We start from the raw sequence: 21,488 nt of genomic DNA, 5'->3' as shown, positions 1-21,488 counted from the left end.
TATGGTGGTGTGTGTGCACCTGACACTCTGAGTCATCCCAGCCTGCCCACGTGGGATTCACACACACACACACACACACACACACACTACTCGACGCAGCCCCTCACCTACTTCGTCTTTATAGCATCAGAGCCCTATCTGCAGGGCTGCTGTCGGAGAGTGTCATTTATCACTGTGCTTAAAGTTGTCGCTGTTTGCATGAGATTCTCGCCATATTTTCACCATGTAAAGCAGGGGCCCACACTGCAGAATGCTGCATATTTACAGTACCTGAGTTTGACTCTCCAGTAAGATACTGTGGCATAAACAATACTATTTCAGTCTGTCATTACTTTTTTTATTCAGCGTTTTGATATTTATGCATTTGCTCTGAAATGTTTTTTTTTCACCACCATTTGTTACCAATTACATTGAAAATATTTTATGTCATTAATGAAATTACTGAAAAAATTTAGTTAAAAAATCAAGTCATGGTTACCGTTTTTTTAGTAAATATTTCAGAATTGTATTATTATTTTTATTTTTAAATATGCACCAGTAGGATCCAGAATTAATGCATTATGAATTAATTAATAACAGTATTTTAATACACAAAACACTTGCTGTAGAAACAATTTTCACGAAGTAATTGCTTGTAAATTTCATAATTAATTACAAGGAAATTGCAAGTGACTTATTGAATTAAACATGAAATTTTGAGTTATATACACACTCTGATAAACTTTTTTTTTACAGCTTTGAAAAATAATTTTCGCTCTGTACTTCTGTGAACATTTTTGAGTGAATAAAACGAATCAGCATTTTGAATTGATTCATTAAAACAGACAGTTTGAACTGATTTACGCAAATGAATCAAACTTACCCTACCCTAATACCGACTGACATTTAAATCAAAGACGTTATTAAAATGTCTCATTAAAATATATATATTTGATGTATATCTCCCTGCCCTACCCTTCTTCTCTGTCTTTGTTTCTTTTTTTTCTTTCACTATCTCATTATGCCCTCTCTGCGACTGTGGTTCTAACCGCTGGTCCTCACCAATATCCACTCAGCTCATTGTTCAGCTGGAAGCCGATTCATCACTACTAAAAGAAATAAGGAAAGGCAGAGAAAAGTGCATACTCCGGCACTAGAATGCAGTCTGTCATCCTTCAGCATCTCTTCACTCCTTCAGCTTTGCTCAGCTCCTCTCTTTCAGCTGGAGCCCTTAAATTCAGCCTCACTCCTTTGAAGTGTTTTGCTTCCGAGCATTTTCATATGGCCCTGATAGGTCGCAAAACTGGTCTCTCTTAGAGTCTGAGTGCATGAATTCGGTTCAGGCCCATTTAATAGTGGATTGGAATGAAAGGGTCTGTGCTTAATCTGCTTAAGCCTAGTCTCATTTTCCTGCACTATTAGGCACACAACTTACATCAGCGTTTATGTACCTTTTACAGACTTTCCTGCATGTATCCCTGTGATTTAGTGCCCTTGGATTTGACCTCTTGATCTTCATCATCCTCGTCTTCACCCCACCCCCACCCACCACCCCTGTTAGAAATAGGATCTGGACAGAGAATAAGATCAGGACATGTTGCAGGCCAGGTTCAAACTATGGCTCTTGGAGCAGGCACCAACCGACAAGTTTTAACACAACTTAGTAAATCTGTCTGTTTGAAGGACATCTCCTCACTCAGTGTATTCCAGAGATAATAATAATGTTCTTTTTAATAATTACATTTTTTAAATAATTGAATTTAAATTGCATTTATTTATTTTAAAAGATAGCGAATTTACATTTTATTCCCTATATTTAAATATCTTGTCTGCTACAGCATGTATAACTTTTTATTTTAGATGTATAAAGTGCAAGGGCAGGCAGGTCGGAACACACAAGCGCAGAGCTCTTTGAGGGTGTATTGAGAGGAAACCAGGCCAGGCTTAAGAGCTGCAGAGACTAGCAGCAAATCTGCCCTGAGACTGAACTGACAATCACGTAGTGCTGCCACAGGGATTTTGGGAACAGAGAAGAGAGCTGAGACTCCGGAGCTCTGCTTTGTATGTGTGTGTGACCCTGTGTGTTAGTGTTTGATTGGAAATGAGAAAGCCATTAGATGCTTGTTAAGGATAGTGCTGTAATGTTTTATGTAGTCCATTTTGAGTGCATAATCTATACGACCTGACTCTAGGTAAAGACCCGTAGGATCATTTCATAACACTAAGAGATATAAAGTGGGTGCTTGAAAAGACTGTTAGAAGGAGATGGAGATAAAGAAGAAAAAAGCATTATATAATCCCCTTTCACATATTCAGCCCAATCAAAGGGGCTTTAGTGTTCTTTGTTCCTCGGTCCTAATGCAGATGCTTTGTGTATTAGTTATGAAACACATCTATTTATTTTCCGCCAGTCTCAGGGGAGACCTGCACTTAGCGATTAGTTTGTGATTATTTCCCTTTGTTTGTCTCTGCCTTTTTCCAGTGTAGATTAGCTGTGGTTTAGAGCCACACGCACAGGTTGATGAGATGTCTCGCTGCAGCACAGGGGACAGCAAATTTGTCACTGCATGAGGAATCACGGCAGGTTGCTATATGTTACTGTCGTCACACACCTTGCGTCCAGATATGCAAAAAGGAGAATGTCAAGTAGGACATCAGAATGCTCAGTATTCATGATATAGCAGGTTAAAGCTGCTTCTGTGAACTTGAAGGATTGTAAAGTGTCTAACTGAAATATTAAAAAAATAAATTGTGTTTGCGGTTGCTGCTGGTACACCATGGTCAAAGTGTGCATTCACAGGTTTAAGGACAATGTGGCATATCATAATCTATATTTATGTATTTTTATATGTATTTTTTTTTTTTTTGTCACAGCTCTAGTTTTGTTTTGTGTTTTGGCACAGCACTAATTATTTAGGTTTATTCTTAAAAAAATCTATAATCTACCATCATTTTAGAGTCATTTACATTAGTTAAAAATTAAATGAACCAGCCAAAAAACATCAACACACGTTGTCCTGCATTATAACCTAATGTAAAACAGTAAATAAGTTAATTAGCTTCGCCCGTGTATTAGTTGCAGTAAGGTATGGAGAGACTGGAGGGGACACAAACCCTACAGAAAATAACAAAGCACAGCTTCACTCCAGTGTTGTAGTCGAGTCCCCAACTGTCGAGTCCGAGTCGAGTCTCAAATCCGAGTCCAAGTCCGAGACACCAAAGAAGAGTCCGAGTCGAGTCCAAGTCGAGTCACCATTACCAGAGTTCGAGTCCCGTATTGGAAAAGATTTTATGTTTTTTGAGGAAACAATAGCAACCGACTGAGTTGGTTAACTGTATTTTAAAGATACTTAAAACATAAAAATCAATACGATATGCCGAGAGAGAGAGAGAGAGACAGAGAGTGATTTTGTGTGTGTTTGTGTTTGTGTGTGTGTGTGTGTCTGTGTGTGTGTGAGAGAGAGAGAGAGAGAGAGCGTTTGTTTGTGAGTGACCGAGTGATTTAGCGTGAGTGCGTTTGTATGTGTTCAAGTGAATGTGTTTGTGTGACGGCATGCGACTGGTCAAAAAGCAACATGTAATGTTAGTCTGACATGTTTCTTGACACCACAGGATTTTAGGAGTCAAAACTGCATCATCCATCTGACACGGTGACCATTGCAACAGACAAAACAATTGTGTAATCTGACACAGTGACTATAGCAACAGACAGAAAAATCTGATCTAATCTGATCTGACAAAGTGACTAGTAAATTATCAACAGACAAAAAAATGGTGTAATCTGAACCAAACATTAGACATCGTCGACGTCTCATGATGCCAAATTGTTAAACATTGCACGACCCTAGCTTCTTCTGTCTATTATCATATATGCATTAGTCAATGATAGTTTTTTTAAAAGCTAACGTTAGCCAATGGAAAGCATTTTAGAGCAAGCGGTAGCAGTGTCTGTGAGGGAAAAAAATAGATCCCGGCCAGTCTTGGGCATGAAACAGGCAAATGTAACACCTTATATAATTTTTTTATAACGTATTTAGTCAAAAACAACGTGATGAATGCTCAAGTCCAATTTTTATATATTCTCGAGTCCAAGTCCAAGTACAAGTCATCAGTCCACAATCCAAGTCGAGTCATGAGTCCATAGAATAGTGACTTGAGTCGGACAGTAGTACTCCATCACTGCATCGCTCTCCACCCCATGTTGCCCAAATAGCTCCAAACGAGTGCAGTTCATTTGTGCCTGATTTGTGCTCGTTTGTGCCGTCAAAACAAACACTGTATCTATTTTCCTTCTGTGGATATTACCAAAATATTTTCGGAGGCCGTGACATCACTCTCCACTCTCTTATCGCACAAAACTGGTGTCATTCGTTTGTGCTCGGTTTGTGCCATTAAAAGAAACCCTATAACTATGACCACTTTTTTTTAAATAACAAAAATAAACTTTTTACGAACAGTGACGTCACTCTCCATCTCATGCAATCTAAATCGTTCCAAGACGGTGCCATTCATTTGTACTCAATTAGTGCCGTCAAATTTACATTGTATCTTTTTCCCGTCTTCAAAAATAACAAATACAAAACGGGCCAGTAACGTCACTCTCCACCCCATGTTGTCCAAATCCCTCCAAACCGGTGCCTTCGTTTATGCTCGATTTGTGCTATTAAAAGAAACAACCATGACATCTTCTTAAATATACCAGAAACATTACTCTCCACCCTATTTAGCACAACGGCAGAGTTTTTTTTTTTTTTTTTAAGTGCTGGTATTGCCTTAAAATGTTAAGTTTAGTCAGCTCCAAGTTTTACTAACTTAATTCCAAAGCTGACTAAGCTTAAATTTCAAGGCAGGGTTTCTTTTAACGGCACAAACCAGCACAAACTGAGCACAAACGAATAGCACGGATTCTGAGAGATTTGGACGGCATGGGGTGGAGAGTGATGTCACTGTTCGTAAGAAGTTTATTTTTGTTATATAAAAAGTGGTCATAGTTATAGGGTTTCTTGTAATGGCACAAAGCGGCACAAATCGAGCACAAAACGAATGACACCAGTTTTGTGTGATTTAGGTCAACTGGGGTGGAGAGTGACGTCACGGCCTCCGAAAATATTTTGGTAATATCTATGGAAAGAAAATAGATACAGTGTTGGTTTTAACTGCACAAACAATCACAAATCAAGCACAAACGAACTGCGCTGATTTGAGCAACATGGGGTGGAGAGTGACGTAACACGGTCAAAAAAAGAGTGTTTAATATCTCAAACACCAAACCAGCACAAACATTAGTTTTTGTGGCACAAATCAGCACAAATGAATGGCATAGTTTTGGTGATGATTTCTTTTTATGGGGTGCCAACTTCACGGAGGAGTTTTTTTGTTGTTGCTTTACTAAAGAACAATGCTGATCTGTTATGTGTGTGGTCTGCGAGTGTGTATGAGCCCGGTTTTGGATTATGAAGATGTTAAGGGTTTGTTTTCAGGCCCAGTTGGCAATGGTAGAAGCATTAGGAACGGATGAAGCTTTGATCATCAGTGAGGTGTGTCTGTGTGTTTCAGGTCCAGATGGTTGCTTGAGGGTAAAGGTGCAGTCTCGCTGTTTGTTCCACTTTAGTTCTGCAGTTTCTCTATGTCTTGCTTTATATGATGAGTGCGAGTTGTGCCCGGGGAAAGTGAACTCCAAACAACTCGGATCCACAGCGTGTACCGCATGTTCGGCCTTGGTAATACATAGCTTCATATCTCTGCAGCAATCTCCCCCTCTGCGCTCCACATGCACTCTTTTTCTTACGCACTTCTCCATATCGCTCTCTCTCTCTCTCTCTCTCTCTCTCTCTGTCTTTCCCCCTCCCCTTCCTTCACTCCAATCTCTTCGTCATGTGGGATCGCACCTCTCTCTCCCAGACAGTTTGCGTCCTCACATCTCTATTTCTTGCTGTCTTCTGTATTACCTCTTGTTCTACCGGGAACCAGCAGTCTGAAACTCTGCCGGAGCAGGGACGGCCACAGTGCTAGATTCCTGGTCTTCGAGCGGATTAAGTTGAGTGGACAGCTGGCAGATGAACAGAGTGCGAACAGCAGCCAGGACTGGCTCGTATTTATTGAGAGGATTGGAAGGTAGTGCAGATATTGGCCGAGCGCTGCGGTACGGGACCAGGAAGCCTCTGGGCTGTTTTGTGTAATGTGAAAACTGCCCCGGGGGTGAGTAAGAGACGAAGTGTGTCATCTTTTTAATGTTTTATTACTTTCTACTATCCCAGCTTGTTGTGCAGCGTTAACTAAGAAAGTAAGCCATCTGTAAGATATCAATATTGATTTCCCCAAAAAATGTGGTGCGTTCAGTGTTGTTTTGTTTGCGTGGGTATCCTAAAAAGCCAGACTATTAGAGTTTAGGATGGGATCTGATTGTTTGGCCTGAACGGCGGAAATGGATCATGTGTGTCTGTGATTTTTGCAGTAACGTTTTGTGATGATAGCATGACTCTTTGGTATTGCACTTGCAAATTTGGAAATATAAGGGTTTTTGCTAGTTCTGCTGGTTAGTATTTGTCTATCCTTGTTTGGTGATGGTAGCAGGTAGACCACCATAAGGTTCACTACCAAAAATTATGTGTCAGCCAACATGGTCTGTCTCATGAAACCCAGTGACATCTTACTGGTAAAGCTAGTTTTTGAACAGATGCATAGCATGATCTAGAACACAACATGCTGGTCTTTTCAACAGTAATGCTGGTGGATTCTCTGGTAAATAATGGCAGTTTATGAGATGTTTCTGTTAATGGGCACTTCAGTGTCCACTTGACAGTTGAATTTCATACATTAACTAGTTGAGTTAACTCCTTTGTTCTCTTGATTACAGGTCCTTTGGCATCTCGACATCTTTCGGCGAAGCTTTCGGCAACTGAACACACACAAGTGCATGGAGGACTCGTGTATCTTCTGCGCTCTGAAGGTGAGTGTTTCCAGGTGCTTTCTAAAAAAGTCCCAGTTGTGTATACCAGATCAAGAGGTGCTAACTGTTATTATGGCCTTCTCAGAAAAGTAGCAAGAGGGCTACAGGAATCTCTTAGAGTGCTTAGGTTGCTCTTCTAATGATCCTGCAAGGTGACTAATTGACTTCCTTGCGGACCTTACTATAGCACAGAATAAAGATGAGATTCTCAACATCAAGAGCTCTCTGTCGCTCTTTTTGAGGAAGTCTTTTTAATTGCCTGCCTGACGGCTAATAAAGATGGGAGGAGATGGATATATATGCTAGGAAAAGCAACTCGGGTCTCTTTTTAAATAACAAACAAAGGCCTCTCACTCAAACAATATCCTGTTCTCTAGTCTCCCTCAGGCTAAAAGTAGCTGTGCTATTTAAAGGTGTAACAAACCAGAAAGAAGTCACAATACTGGCATATTTCTTTCAGAGGCTCCTTGTTTTGTGTTAAAAGAAATCTTTCCCGTCAGATTTGTTCTTGGCCATTTGTTTCCAAAAATACCAATGCTTCTTGTTGGCTGTGTTTGCGCCTAAGGAAAAAGGAGAGGTACAAATAGTCTAATAGATTGAGAGGTCTTTTTCATTTTCTGCTTTGTGTCTGGTCTAATCTTGTCCTCTTTATTTTATGTCCAGTCGTCTTGCTCTCTCTGAATTGAATGCTTAGTTCCTTTGCTAATGCATAGGTCTTGCTCCATTGTTTCCACAGCTACCTATTGCATTGGCTACTCTTTGCTCTGATGGCCCATTGTCACGCCCTTGTGAAGCCATAAAGGCAGTCAGTGCCTCCTGAGCCCCTTTCACACTACACGTCGGACCCGCAATATTTCCGGAACATTGCCGGGTCGCCTTCTGTGTGAAAGCAACCACGTCCCGGAATTGATTACCGAATTGAACCCGGGTCGGGGACCTAGTAACATTGGGGGGTTCGACGTGGGACGAGCGCTGTGGGAACAAAAGCCAGATCTAATTCCGTGTCGAAGTGATGACGCGCGTTATTGCGCGACTCTTTTACCGGCTGTTTTGAAGGAAGATCAACATTCGCGACGAAAACATATGTGCAAACTGTAATGAAGCAAAGATCAGTTAGTTACTCACTTTCCGCGCTGACGCAGAGATCGTTTGCTTGCTTCAGTGAAAGTATAACATGCCTAGCATTGTCGACTCGTACATTACACGTCACGCGCTGATGTCACGTGTCGTTACGGGATCTTCAAGGGTTGTGTGTGAAAGCACGCACATATACCGGGTCATCACTGGCAGTGTGAAAGTGCCAAATCTAGCGACCAGGGACCAATTGCAGGAACACTTTACCCCTGTATTTTCCGGAATGGCAGTGTGAAAGGTGCTTTGGTGTTGGTTTCCTTGGAGTTGGTTGGCTTTTGGCTTTTGGCTCTTTGGAATTTAGATAAACAGAGAAATTACAATGTTCCTGATTCTTTAAAGTTTATTCAATTGTGTCTGGTTGGATGGACGGATGGATAAATAGGAATGTAGGCAGATGATAGATAGACAGGCAGAGATGAAGGAATCCTGATGACCTTGTCTGGATTTGTTTTGCAGTTTTGCAGTTGACCCTATGATGAAAAATCTTCCAGTGACCAGTTTAATTATGTGATGGAGGGATAGATAGACTTATAGCTTGATGTATAAGTGGATAAATAGATAGGCGGACAAACAGATGGCTCAATGGGTAGATGGGTGGATAGGCTGATATATAGGTGGACAGACATCTCATTGCTATGTGTACTTGTCCAGTTTCTCTTGGCTACTTTGTAGATGTGAAACACATCAGAGAGCCTGTATGAAATCCATCAGAGTGATTGAAATATACTCTCATTCTCTCTCCCTAAATGGAGTGTGTGTGTGTGTGAAGTGCTGAGGCATCAGAAATCACACTGCTGTGGTGACAGCACAGAGCCATATCATGAGAATGCTTTCACATATTTGCTAGGATTTATGACCGTTCACCGGCAACTGTTCTTCCTGTCCTTCTCCTTCTCTTCCATTCTTTCACCATTACTCATGCTCTTTCTCGCCATATTAAATCTGTTGTTAAATTTAGCTCCATTTCTATTCACTGTTAAACCGTTCAGGACTAAAAGCAAATTATGTGATCCAGTTGATGTAAAGAGACCTTTAATTTTAATAATGTCCAAACAAACAAGCTTAAAGCCTCCTTTATATTTAGAAAGGAAAAAGGAATGACTGTGCTTCTCAAAAAAATGTCTTGCAGTACCTGAAATGACAAATATTGTTGAATGCAAAATTTTTCAGCAGTGCTCAGACGGTATTGGTTTTTCCTCTTAAAGGGGTCATATGATGCAATTTTAAGTTTCTCCTTTCATATGACCCCTTTAAAAACATGATTGCATGCTTCTGTTCAGGCCCTGTGATGAAACTTTGCTCTGTGGTAAAGCACAATACTTGACTCTGAGGCGGATTCCTGTCCCTCAGGTCTTGCCCTGAGCTATATTTTCCTGCCAAACCCACTGGCATGTGATCTCATGGGGCTCTGGCTGTCCCCCGCCAGAGCCTTGACTGGCATGCGTTACGTCACCTTTCTCATTTCTAATGGAGGAACGTTAGTTTCGGCCCATTGGTTCTGAGAGTTCCTCGTGCGTGCCACCCGCCAACCGCCTTCTTGCCAGCCATGTTATTGAAATTTAATGACCTAACGCTACTAATGAGTGCTGAAATATGTCCTCGCCACACCGTTCCTTTCTGGAAACTGCTGAATTCTTCAAATGTGTTTATTTGAAAGCGTTCTCACTGTGGGGAATATCATATTCATTTACTGAGATGCAAATTAGCTGTGGGGTAAGAATATGGAAAAATCATTGATTGTTCACAGAAGTATGCTTGTAACAGTTGCCCAATATTATTTACTGATTGGCTTCTTTGATTTCAGTGCATTTTTTACCTAACTACTGCAAAATTATCAATTACTGGTATTTTTTTCTGAGACAGCGTGAAATTTATATATATATAAAAACTACTGTTCAAAGATTTGGGGTTGGTTAGATTTTTTAAAATGTTTTGAAAGAAGTATCTTTTGCTCACCAAGGCTGTATTTGTTTGATGTAAATAAGCTGTTTTCTTTATTTCTATTTGAATATATTTTTTTTTATGGGGAAAGCATGATCCTACAGAAATTATGCTTCAGAACTAATATGCTGATTTAGTGCTTAAGCAACTTTTCTTATTATCAGAAATGTTGAAAACCAATTGAGAGGCTTAATGTTTTTTATGGAAGCTGATACATATATTTTTCAAAAACCTTTGATGAATAGAAAGTTCAGAAGAACAGAATTGATTGGAAATATAAATATTTTGTAATTTTAAAATATCTCTTATCACATTTGATCAATTGAATGTGTTCTTGCTGAATAAAATAACTTATTTTAAAACTAAATGTAAATCTCAGTTCAGTTGCTATTGCATTTACTCTTCAAATTATTTTTGTACATTCTTTTAAACTATACAACATTGTTCATTTTGCAGTTTACACGTTTTTAAACATTTACTAAAATCATTTCTATAATGTTTTATTTACACTGTATTTATTATTCTACTTTCTTAGATTAATTAAACAGTAAAATACTGTGTGAAATGATTTGTGCATTGCCTAATAACAATTATAAGTTAAGACAATATTATTTAATCAGTCAATTAATTATTAATGACTTAAAAACAAAGTGATGGCTGAATTGCACATTTATGAGCCTAAAAAGAGACTGAATCAGCAGACTCACTGTTCTGTGCTAGATAAATAATTTGAATGGTCTGACCAGTTTTTTAAGCCTATAATGTGTGTCAACAGAGATGCTGCATGTCACAGAGGCCATAGTGTGACACTGGGTGGCGAGGGCCCACATTAATGCCACTTCACGAGGTGTGATAGTGCCTTGAGGTTGGTGACCTCTATCAACCATCAGCCGCGCTGAGGAACTGCAGCGCTGGAGGCAACAAACACAATCACATGCACACACAAACTAAATAAATGCAAAGTCACAGTCACTCACACAAGCCGCCACCTCTTTTACGATGATGTTTCCTATTATAGAATCTCCAGTGACACCTCTATGTTTGTGCCGTTTTATGTAGTCAGAGCCAGCGTTTGAGTTAAACCCAATTACAAACTCATAATCAGCATGAGATTCAATCCCTCTTCAATTTGAAAACTAAGCCTGGGGAGTGTTTAATATTAATATATTTACGTGCGTCACAAGATTGATGTTCCTGTGAGGGCGTGTGTGTATGTGTGTACTCATTGCCCTTGTGAGTTTTGAGCAGTGCAGATGATATGTGTCACTGCTGAGGACTGTGTCTTGTGTCTTTGAGTGGAGGTTAATGTCTAATTTCACAGGCTACGCCTCAGGGCTCACAGCTGACAACACAATCTCTGGTGGTTTGTGTGGTGTGTGTATGTGTATGTATGCATATGACTTGAGTATAGCCAGGCCGGTTGGGTAACATGTCCTTGTTTGAGCTGAGACTGACTTTACATCAATGCCATACTTTAAATCAACTGCTATTACACACATAAGAAGTCGTGGCCTAATGGTTAAAGAGTTGGACTCATAACCCAAAGGTTGTGGTTTCGAGTCTCATGCCTGCAGGGATTATAGGTCGGGGGAGTGAATATACAGTGCCCTCTGCCATCTTCAATACCACAACTGAGGTGCCCTTGAGCAAGGCACTGAACCCCCAGCTGCTCCCCAGGAGCCGCAGCAATAAATGACTGCCCACTTCTCTGGGTGTGTGTGTGTGTGTGTGTGCACTGCTGTGTGTGTGTGCACTTGGATTGGATTGGATAAATGGAGAGCACTAACCCCGAGAATGGGTCACCATACTTGGCAACATGTCATGTCACTTTCACATGGACCCCTCAAATGAGATTCCCAGTTCTACACACTCTGTCTATAATATAATATAAAGGCTCAAGGCGATTTGTGGTTTTTGTCCATTTTGAAAAGGTCAGATTCAGTTATATTTGTCAGTTTTGGTTAGCTAGCTATTTGGCACACATAAAAATGTCAACAATAAAACAATTATGAGTTTATCCCGAAGTAGTATAGTATGCCAAAAACAGTGCACTAAAATAGTAGCATGTCTAAATCAATAGTATTAGCAAAACGGTATGCTGAATATACCCAAGACCTACAACTTCTGGCAAAATTCTGAAGTACACATTTGATGGACACTATTCCACGAGAGAGGATTTGTGAATGGTAATTTGACCATATCAACAATATCATTCGTACTACCCATATTCATACTGTATATGACTGCCATATTCAAATGGAAGACCCTGACTTGGCTCTGCGAGACATAATGGCAATGGTGGCACCATTATAATAATTTCCAAAAAAAGTGAGCAGCACTTCAAAACAACAGAGTGGTTTATACCAAAAGCGGTTAAGGTTGTTTATTGTAATGAATTGCGTCTTCTGGCGTTTTATCCTCTTTTTTTTTTTATCCATTCACAAACGGGCTTCATTCAAGCCCTTCCTGTGTGCGTTGCTTTTCTATAAAGACACTAAAGCACCATTTAAACAATTAAGATTAAAAAAAGAAGAAGGAACAGAGAGAGCAGCAAAATAGATTGATACTTTTGCTAAAACAATGCAGAAAACAATAATGCTGCAAATATAGTTATTTTTACCTATGACTCAATTAGCATTATTAAAGGGGGGGGGGGGGGGTGAAATGCTATTTCATGAATACTGAGTTTTTACACTGTTAAAGAGTTGGATTCCCATGCTAAACATGGACAAAGTTTCAAAAATTAAGTTGTACGTTTGAAGGAGTATTTCTGTTCCAAAAATACCTCTTCCGGTTTGTCACAAGTTTCGGAAAGTTTTTTTCGAGTATGGCTCTGTGTGACGTTAGATGGAGCGGAATTTCCTTATATGGGTCCTAAGGGCACTTCTGCCGGAAGAGCGCGCGCTCCCGTATATCAGAGCACAGCAGAGACATTCACTGATCAGAGCGAGAGAGAATTGTCACAAAAGGAGTGTGTTTTTGGTTGCCAGGGCAAGACAACCCTGCACAGATTAACAAAAAAAAAAAAACAGCATTAAGGGACCAGTGGATGGAGTTTATTTTTACAGAGCATCAACGGAGTTGTGCAAGTGTTTTTGTTTGTTCCCTGCATTTCGAAGATGCTTGTTTTACAAACAAGGCCCAGTTTGACGCCGGATTTGCATATCGTTTATTTCTTAAGGATAATGCAGTCCCAACGAAAAAGGGTCACGATCGTGTGTTGGAACCGCATGCGGTGAGTAAAACTGCTTCAAATATCTCTGTGTTGTTAACTTAGCTATCGTCGCGTAAGCACATCAAGTAAACAACATGCGATGTTGTCATCAAACTGCACTTTCCACATGTAAAGCTTAAAAAAAAAAAAAAAAAAAAAAAAAGACGACATAAAGTGGAACTTAGTCATTTTCCAAAACCTCTAAGCAAATATATGCAATTTCAATACATCTAGGGCTGTGCAAAAAATCGAATTCGATTTTCATGCACCTCTCATCAGTAAAGACGCTCCTGTAATTAAAAGTATATCTCCAGCATGTGCGTTCAGATCAGGGTTGCCAGGTTTTCACAACAAATCCTGCCCAGTTGCTTTTTAAAACGTCCAAAACTAGCCCAATCGCGTTTTCGGGAGGTTCCCCGATAAAAATTGCTTCCTGGGGTTAAAATAGAAATTTTGGGGCAGAGTTTCCCTGGTAAAATTAGCATTTTAGGGGCAAAATATCTCGTTATTGGTATTGGGATTGCTTCAATCCGCGGACATGAAAAACAACTGCAGATTTGGCAACACTGGTTCAGGTGGAGCGGCAGTTACTACACAGAGCCGTAGTCTACCGACAACTAACACAAAATCGTTTTCAAAATCGACAAAGAATCGCCTGCGATACACATCGATTTTGTGTAGATTGTCAGTGAATTACGGCTCGGTGTAGTAAATGCCAACCAGTGTTGCCAAGTTTGTGGTGGTTGTTTTTCATGTCCACGGGTCACAGCGACCCCAATACAAATAACGTGATATTTAGCCCCTAAAATGCGAATTTTACCAAGGCAACCCTGCTAAAAAACTTATATTTTAACCCCGGGAAGCAATGTTTTATCGGGGAACCTTCTGGAAGCGGATTGGACTAGTTTTGAGAAGCAACTGGGCAGGATTTGTTGTGAAAACCTGGCAACCCTGATCTGAACGCACGTGCTGGAGATATACTTCTAATTACAGGAGCGTCTTTACTGATGAGATGTACATGAAAATCGCATTGGATTTTTTGCACAGCCCTAACATAGAGACGTCGTTGCAGATGCTGCTTTTGTTGAATTTCAGCCTCTGGATCTGATTCTGGATCATAAATATATGCTGAATCTGACTTTTAGCCATGGTTTGTTTTGGATGTTTTTTTCCTCACAGTAATGTCACAGCTTCCAAACGCTCTCAACGCAAAAGCTTACTGGCGCTCGTGATTCTTTAGCTCTGCCCACACGTCACGCCTCCAGGCGCTCGTGTTTTTACAGACTACAGACTACAGACTATCTTTCTCTTATGAATATAATAAGACTAAAGACTTTTTGAAAGTTATGAAGGATGCAGTACTACTCTATAGGTACTCAAGATTAACAGGATATTGAGTGAAAACGAGCATTTCACCCCCCCCCCCCTTTAATCAGTATTTTAAAATAAACATGTAATTGGAAAAATTTGTGAAATTATTTGAAGATGGCAATCAAAGACTTCAACTTTGAAACTCTGCACCGTCATACAGTATCTTTTTTCTGTCACATTGCCTTTTGTCTTACATATAAAACTAAATGTAAAAAAAGAACAATAGCTTGATAAAACATCTGATCTTATCTTTTAATATTCATATCAAATTGGGCTTTATTTTTTTATTTTAAGAGACCGGACCTCTTGGAACTTTAATTGAATACCTTGGTCCTGGTATAGAACATACTTTTTAAAATGGTTTCAAAGTAAGTTCAAAATTCAGATGTAGTACCCACTACAGACGTGATTTAGGAGATGCCAACAGGCTTTGTAGTGAAGCTGGTTGACTGGGGTAATTTTGCTTGTTAAGATGGGCTGGGAGTGAACTATTTACTGGACTTGTGAAAAATGTTCTGTTTAGTTGCATCATATCTTTCAGAGAAATTTAAGAGTTTTGTTTGAGGCAAGTATCAGGTTAGCTAGATATCCATGAGCAGAATTGAATATTCCACTTTGTTTTTGATTTATGTAAAATAATCAGTCTATCCCTGCTTAGAAAACTGCCTAATCTGGTTTTCCTCACTCTTGGTAAGGCTAGTCTGTTGGCTGATTTTAGAGGGGTTTTGAGCACTCTTTAGATGGTCTTACTGGGGAACTGGCTATACAAGCTGAAAACCATCTTGGCCAGGATTATAATAGCACAGACAAACCAAACCACCATCAAAGAACTAGAGACAAGAAAGAAGACACTGGTTTTGCCTTAAATCGCCTGTGTCTCATCAAAAAGTTAAACTTAAACACACCACGAAGACTACAGTCAAGTGCCAACTAGTATGAATGTTTTGCACCTGCGTGAGAGGATATAACTCTCCATACTAGCGGATAGTAGTCTGGCTTCATCATTCAAAAAGGGAAACTGGAAAAGCTAGGACTTCGGATGTACAAACCATAAATTCGGTCTTAAGCCCAGAGTGGACAAGTTTGCATGCCTGAGTGGTTTCAGCACTCAAAAACCAAAGGTCTGCTATGAAGTCTGAACACAACAAATGTGTCCATCCAGGCTCGCTGTCCATAAAGTATACTTTGAAGGTTTTGTGTGCGCAATTGGATGGAACGGAATGTGGAAAATGAAATATACCTGAGGCTTTAAAACCAGCTGAAACTAGCTAAGACCAGCAAACCAGATTAAGCTTGTTCAAGCACTTTTTCAGTGGTGTCATTACATTTAGATGGACAGAAAAAGTGATAGGTTGAGTTTGTTAGTCAGACAGACTTGATGTTTAAGAACAAGAAACTACATGGAAACTACGGTCTAAAATGTAAAGAACTAAATATATTCTGCTATATCTAATCTGAGCTAAGAGTTTGTCGTGAGCGTATTTGAGTGTGTGCTGCCACCCCGCTCATGCTGAGGAGAGCAGAACAGGGCTGCAGTTCGGCCGGGCACTGATTGCCCGAGTGATATATTTGCTGCGTACACACACCAGACTTCCATTTGGCCCTTATCTGTCCAGAGTGTTTCATCAGCTCAGATAGATAGAGAGAGAGTGAGAGAGATGGGGAAGGAAGAGGACATTAAAATATGCCCATAGGCGAAAATCACTCCAGGCTCTTAACTGGGCTGAGCAGTGTGTGATTAGAACTGCATGGGGAAATGATGCAGTGGCTGAATTTTGCTCTCATTGAGTTTCCTCAGTGGGGTACATAACCCTCTACGTATGTCCCTCCCACACTTTTTCTCATTTTCTTCCACCCTCCCTCCATCCTCTTTCTTTCTGTCCTTAATGGTGCAGTGCAGTCAGAACACTGCATTACCTGTTCCAAAGCCTCTGGCCCATCCCGTTAAGGGGAAAATCCCCCATCCCACCTCCACATACTGTACAGGGGGGCTGTCTTGGGCAGTGTGCCCACTGCATATATGAGGGTTTTAAAACTGCAGTATGTGTGAGTGTGTTTGCAGCTGCAGCAAATATTTGCCCAAGTGTAGCCCAAGTCCATTTGTTAAGCTTATCTGGATGTCCTCTGGTGAGAGAGCATTGTGTTGCAGTCATTGTTCATTGGGCTCAATAACAGTGCCAATGCTGATGGACAGGAGAATAGATTCCACCGCAGGCTTTTAGGACTCTGCATTTGTTTGAATGTTTACTGTTAATGAGCTCAGTATCTTAGACATATGTTTCCCGACTACTGCTTCAGGAAAGAGCTTGTCCTATTGAAGGAATAGAGTGTGACTCCACAAAATGTTATGTCGTACACAATTTTTTTTTTTTGCATAAATCACTTTGAATGTATGGCTGCGTTGTAGTGAGCTGTCTGTGCGTACAGTATTTAGGCATGCTCAAATGTCCACATGGTTTAGAAATCTACCTAAATAACAGGAATAAGAGAATGTTTAATTAAAAACATATAAAAACCTTACAGACCCTTAAACTTTCACATGATTTTGGTAATATGTTTGGGCATTTTTTGACATACATATATTAGTTGTTAAAAATTCTAATGAGCTGCCTACCTAAACAACATTGTGGGCATTATTGGACAAGTTCAATAGCTTAAAAATTCTAGCTTAAAATGTTTTTAATCAGTAAGCTGTCTACTTAGACACCTTTGAATGTTTGCTGTGTTTCAGAACCTACTGAGATGCCCAATTAAACAGAACTAGTGGGCACACTGGTACATTTTCTCGACTTTATTAGACATTCCAATCTGTTTAAACACTAGCTATTCAACAACAACAACAAAAACCTAGAGAGCTTTCTACTTTAGCATCCTGATGTATGGCTGCCTAAACTTTGCTGCCTAAACTACATATTTTCTTTATTTTTTCTTTCCTTAAACATTTTTTGGCTACATTGTTACAAACTGCTTTTTTTAGACAGCATTGGTGGCATTTTTTTTTTTTTGCTGATCTACATAACTAGACTGCATTTTTGGCCATCATACAGTTGATTTCTAAGGACTAAGTAGGCAAGTTGCTAGGTTTCGAAACACAGCCTGTGTGTTTGTTTATTGATTTCTTCTAAAAGAGTCTGCGATTGGTTGTATTGCAGTGTAATGTTTTTACAGTATAGCATGTCAGCCCTCCTCTCTCGAGCGTGTGTATTCTTTCCACAGAGAGTGGGCAGGCTCACCAAAGCTATTGTGTGATGTGGCGTGTCTTAGTTGCATCAGTTTTCTGTTCTTACTTTGAGGTGCTGTTTCCGTTTGTGGTTTCAGAGCATCTTTGCCCAGTTCCAGTTCAGCAGTGAGAAGGTGCTCCCATCGGACGCTCTGCGCAGCGCTCTGGCCAAAACCTTCCAAGACGAGCAGCGCTTCCAGCTGGGCATCATGGACGACGCAGCCGAGTGTTTTGTAAGACCTTGGTTTTATCCCCATTTCACCCCTTTTTCCACAATTTCTCCTTATAAGTTACTTTTTTGTTTTTGCTGACTCAATGAACCACTATACCCATCTTACCTCCTCTCTTCTCATCCATCTCTCTCTCTCTGTCTCAGGCATTTCCTCCTCTCACCTCTCCTATTTTAGTCTCTCCTCGCATCCCCTCTCCCAGTTCTGTCTTTTTCCGTTCCTTACTTGGATTTTGTCAACCTTGATCTTAGATTCCAGAGATGTTAGTTGTTGAATTTCGAGCACTGCTGCTTGTGTTCATCCTTGTGTGGTTTGAAGAGTGGTAGAAATGGAAACATGAAGTCTGAGCAGCATAGGGAAAATGACTCTGGAGGAAAGCAGACAGCTGAAGTTTGACAACTTTTTTTAATATTCATATATTACTCTATGCACTGGAAAAGATGTGTCTCTGTGACGTTTCTGACAGAAAGTGTTGGTATATATTTGATAAGTATATTTAAATCAAAATAGCTGACTGATAGGATCCTCTGAAAATGTGGCGAGACTTTAAATAAAATCGTCTGAGGTTGATTCATATTTAACTGTAAAGTAATGGATGGGTTTATTTCCTTCCGTTGTTGGGAGACAGATTTTGTCTACCATGTAATATGGTCTTGTGTCAGTGTTTTGTCAGCAGTGTAAATACAGTGGCTTAAAGACTTAAGCCACTCTTAAAGTATTAAATCAATTCACATTTGCAAACAAATGACAATAGACTTTTTCTCAGAACTGAATTCACAATTCTGAGCCATAGTGCAGAGACTTTTAACCACCAGGTGGATTTTAATGGTTTTAAGAGCTAATTTCCCCAAGAAGAAAAGCCATAGATATTTTATCATAATCTGGAACATTATATCTGTTTTAATATGTAAAAAAGCTTCAAAAGAGCATTATTTCTGTCTGAACTGTCACTCACATTTTTTTACTTGAAAGTGCACGATCCAAACTTACATTTTTATAATTCATGAATTAAAACATTTTGTAACATATTGATGTACCATTTTCATATTAATGCAATGTCTGATTTTAAAATGGATTTCAAAGGATGAATTTTGAGATATTAAGTTTTAAATTAATATATTTTTTCAGATGATTTCTAAAGTGTGAAAGAGAAAAAGGCAACGAAGAAGACTTTATTTTGACAAAGGTCAGATCTCCTGTTGTGATGTGCACTCATCATAAATTAATCTGTTACTTTTCCTTCATACTTGTAACAAAAAACATTGGTAAAATATCTATTTAGGAGTCGTAGACCTTTCAAATGATACATAGTTTGTCATGATTAGATTAGGATCTAATTGTAATATAGTGAAGTAAACTTAAGCAACCCACAGAGGGTGACATTTAAGAGGTAAAAAAAAAAGCCATTTTGTTTGATATTTTACTATAATGTAAAGACTTTTCAGTTCTAAAACTTTTTGGGACAACTGTATCTTTCTTAGATGAGGCAATTCTAGAATGCATTTTGATAAGGTCAGTAAAAAGGTTTTTGTTTATATATATATAATATATATATATATATATATATATATATATATATATATATATAAAACTACCTTAATGTCCCTAGACAAATCAAGGAAGTTTTGGGTCATAACAGTCCATTAAGAGACATCCACATTCGTCAAATAAAATACAAGAGAGGCTTAACTACCACTCTCAGGTGATTCCAGCTTAGTTTGAGGCTAGCATGTGGTTAAGTTAACATCTTGAGAATCAAAAAGCATTGAAGATACTTAGCACACACATACTGCCTGAAATACTCCCTTTTAATTAGATCAAACTAATTTGAAGTGCCGAATTAAATATATAATTAGACAGTTTTACTGAGCTTGACACAACCTATTCTTAGGATTACCGCATTCTCATCAGAGGATCCATTTCAGTATTTCAGCTTTTTTATTAAGTTTTTACTTCTGTTTTATTTTTAATGCATCTATTCAATTTAGTTTAATTTTGTTGACTTTATCAATCTATATATATTATGTTTTCCAATGTAAAATTTCTCAACATGTTCTTGTGTTATTAAAAGTTTCAAGTTTTATAATAGTATAATATATTAGAATATACCATCAAAACCTAAAATAAAATTTTGTATATATTATATATTTTATTTGGTTGTTATTTTAGTTAACAGTTCAGAAAAAAAAGTTTTAATTCGTTTTTGTTTTAGTTTTTATTACCAATAATAACAATATGTTTTCTTGTGTTCAGAAACTGCTAGATGTAAAAAAAGTAACTGATACAGTTTTACAGTAAAAAAAAAGGCTCATACTGAATCTAACAACACATCGCATTTAAAGTTGTTGCCAATGTATATTCATGTATATTAGTAGACAGCTCACAAAACTCGTTGGCAGTGGCGGTTCTACACGGAGGCCTAGGGAGGCCTGTGCCTCTGTAGACATGTCCCTAGCCACCCGTGTGGCCACCCCCGTGCTGAAAATAAAATTAATATGATTTTACACGCGAGCGCCAAAAGCGAAACTAATGCGACGCAACGTTCTACACGGGTAAATTAATGCAGCGCACCCAAACACTTTAGGAACTTATTCATATTCATGGATGCAAACATTGCGCTTTTCGGTGCCTCCTATTTTTTTCACATCAGTTTGGGTGACTTCGGTCTGATTATAATTTCTCAAAGTCATCTGAAGCCATTCCATAGCTTAATGTTATGGACAGAAGACTATTTACATCATTAAATTAAAGTTTACGGAAACCTTGTCTTCCCTCCTCTGCGGCTGTCAATCATTCTCCATTCAGTATTCAAATAGCGCGCACCTCGCCCATTTACAGCAGGATGCACGGTAAAACTCTCTCCAATATGATATATTCACATTATAATGATGGATCTGTAGATAAAAAGGCTTTGGATTTGCATAAAATGACTTTATTTTGTGTATTTGTATTTTATGTTTGTTGCTGTTTTTAAACGACTCGCTTGTGCCTGTTAGATCACACACATCACAAGGACTATGAATCAGTATCAAACGCACAATAACTGGAATTTAAAACTGTGAAGAAACAAATGATCAATAAACTGTTGGACAGATATACAATATGATTTGTGCGCTTGACATTTCTTCGCTTTGTGCAGTGAACTTTTAAATGCTTTAAATGAGCTAGGATAGGATTATTAAGGATATGGAAGCTTTCGATAAGGTCTTCCTGTACTCTTCAACCCACTCCTCTAATCCCCAGACCTGATTATTCAGCCCGGACCTGATTAAGGTCCATAGATTGTGTTTATCTCACATTTATGTCCTTAAAGGACACACCACGTGAGCATCAATACAGATAATTGCTTTTAAGCAAATAAGCAATTGAACGATCATTCAACAAGCGAGCGGAACGATCATTCAAGATAGCTCGCCGAGAGACCCTGTGATTGTCTCCATCTTAAATACC

At 39.0% G+C, this 21,488-nt stretch overlaps 1 protein-coding gene across 5 annotated transcripts in view; it reads left to right on the top strand.

The window, feature by feature from the left end:
• usp54b (ubiquitin specific peptidase 54b) overlaps positions 1–21,488 on the top strand; it is a 100,941-nt gene that overhangs the window by 51,017 nt on the left and 28,436 nt on the right. For 4 of the 5 annotated variants that reach the window (XM_052611491.1, XM_052611493.1, XM_052611494.1 and 1 more), the window contains 2 exons: positions 6,836–6,928; positions 17,907–18,041. In XM_052611491.1, coding sequence (XP_052467451.1) covers positions 6,836–6,928; positions 17,907–18,041 — 228 coding nt within the window. Of the gene's footprint in view, positions 1–5,875; positions 6,178–6,835; positions 6,929–17,906; positions 18,042–21,488 lie in introns of those variants that run through there. The other variant, XM_052611495.1, reaches the window with a different exon arrangement.

Source organism: Carassius gibelio, chromosome A12 (assembly GCF_023724105.1).
Source record: "Carassius gibelio isolate Cgi1373 ecotype wild population from Czech Republic chromosome A12, carGib1.2-hapl.c, whole genome shotgun sequence".
NCBI lineage: Eukaryota > Metazoa > Chordata > Actinopteri > Cypriniformes > Cyprinidae > Carassius > Carassius gibelio.
This window is presented reverse-complemented; position numbering and strand designations above follow the sequence as displayed.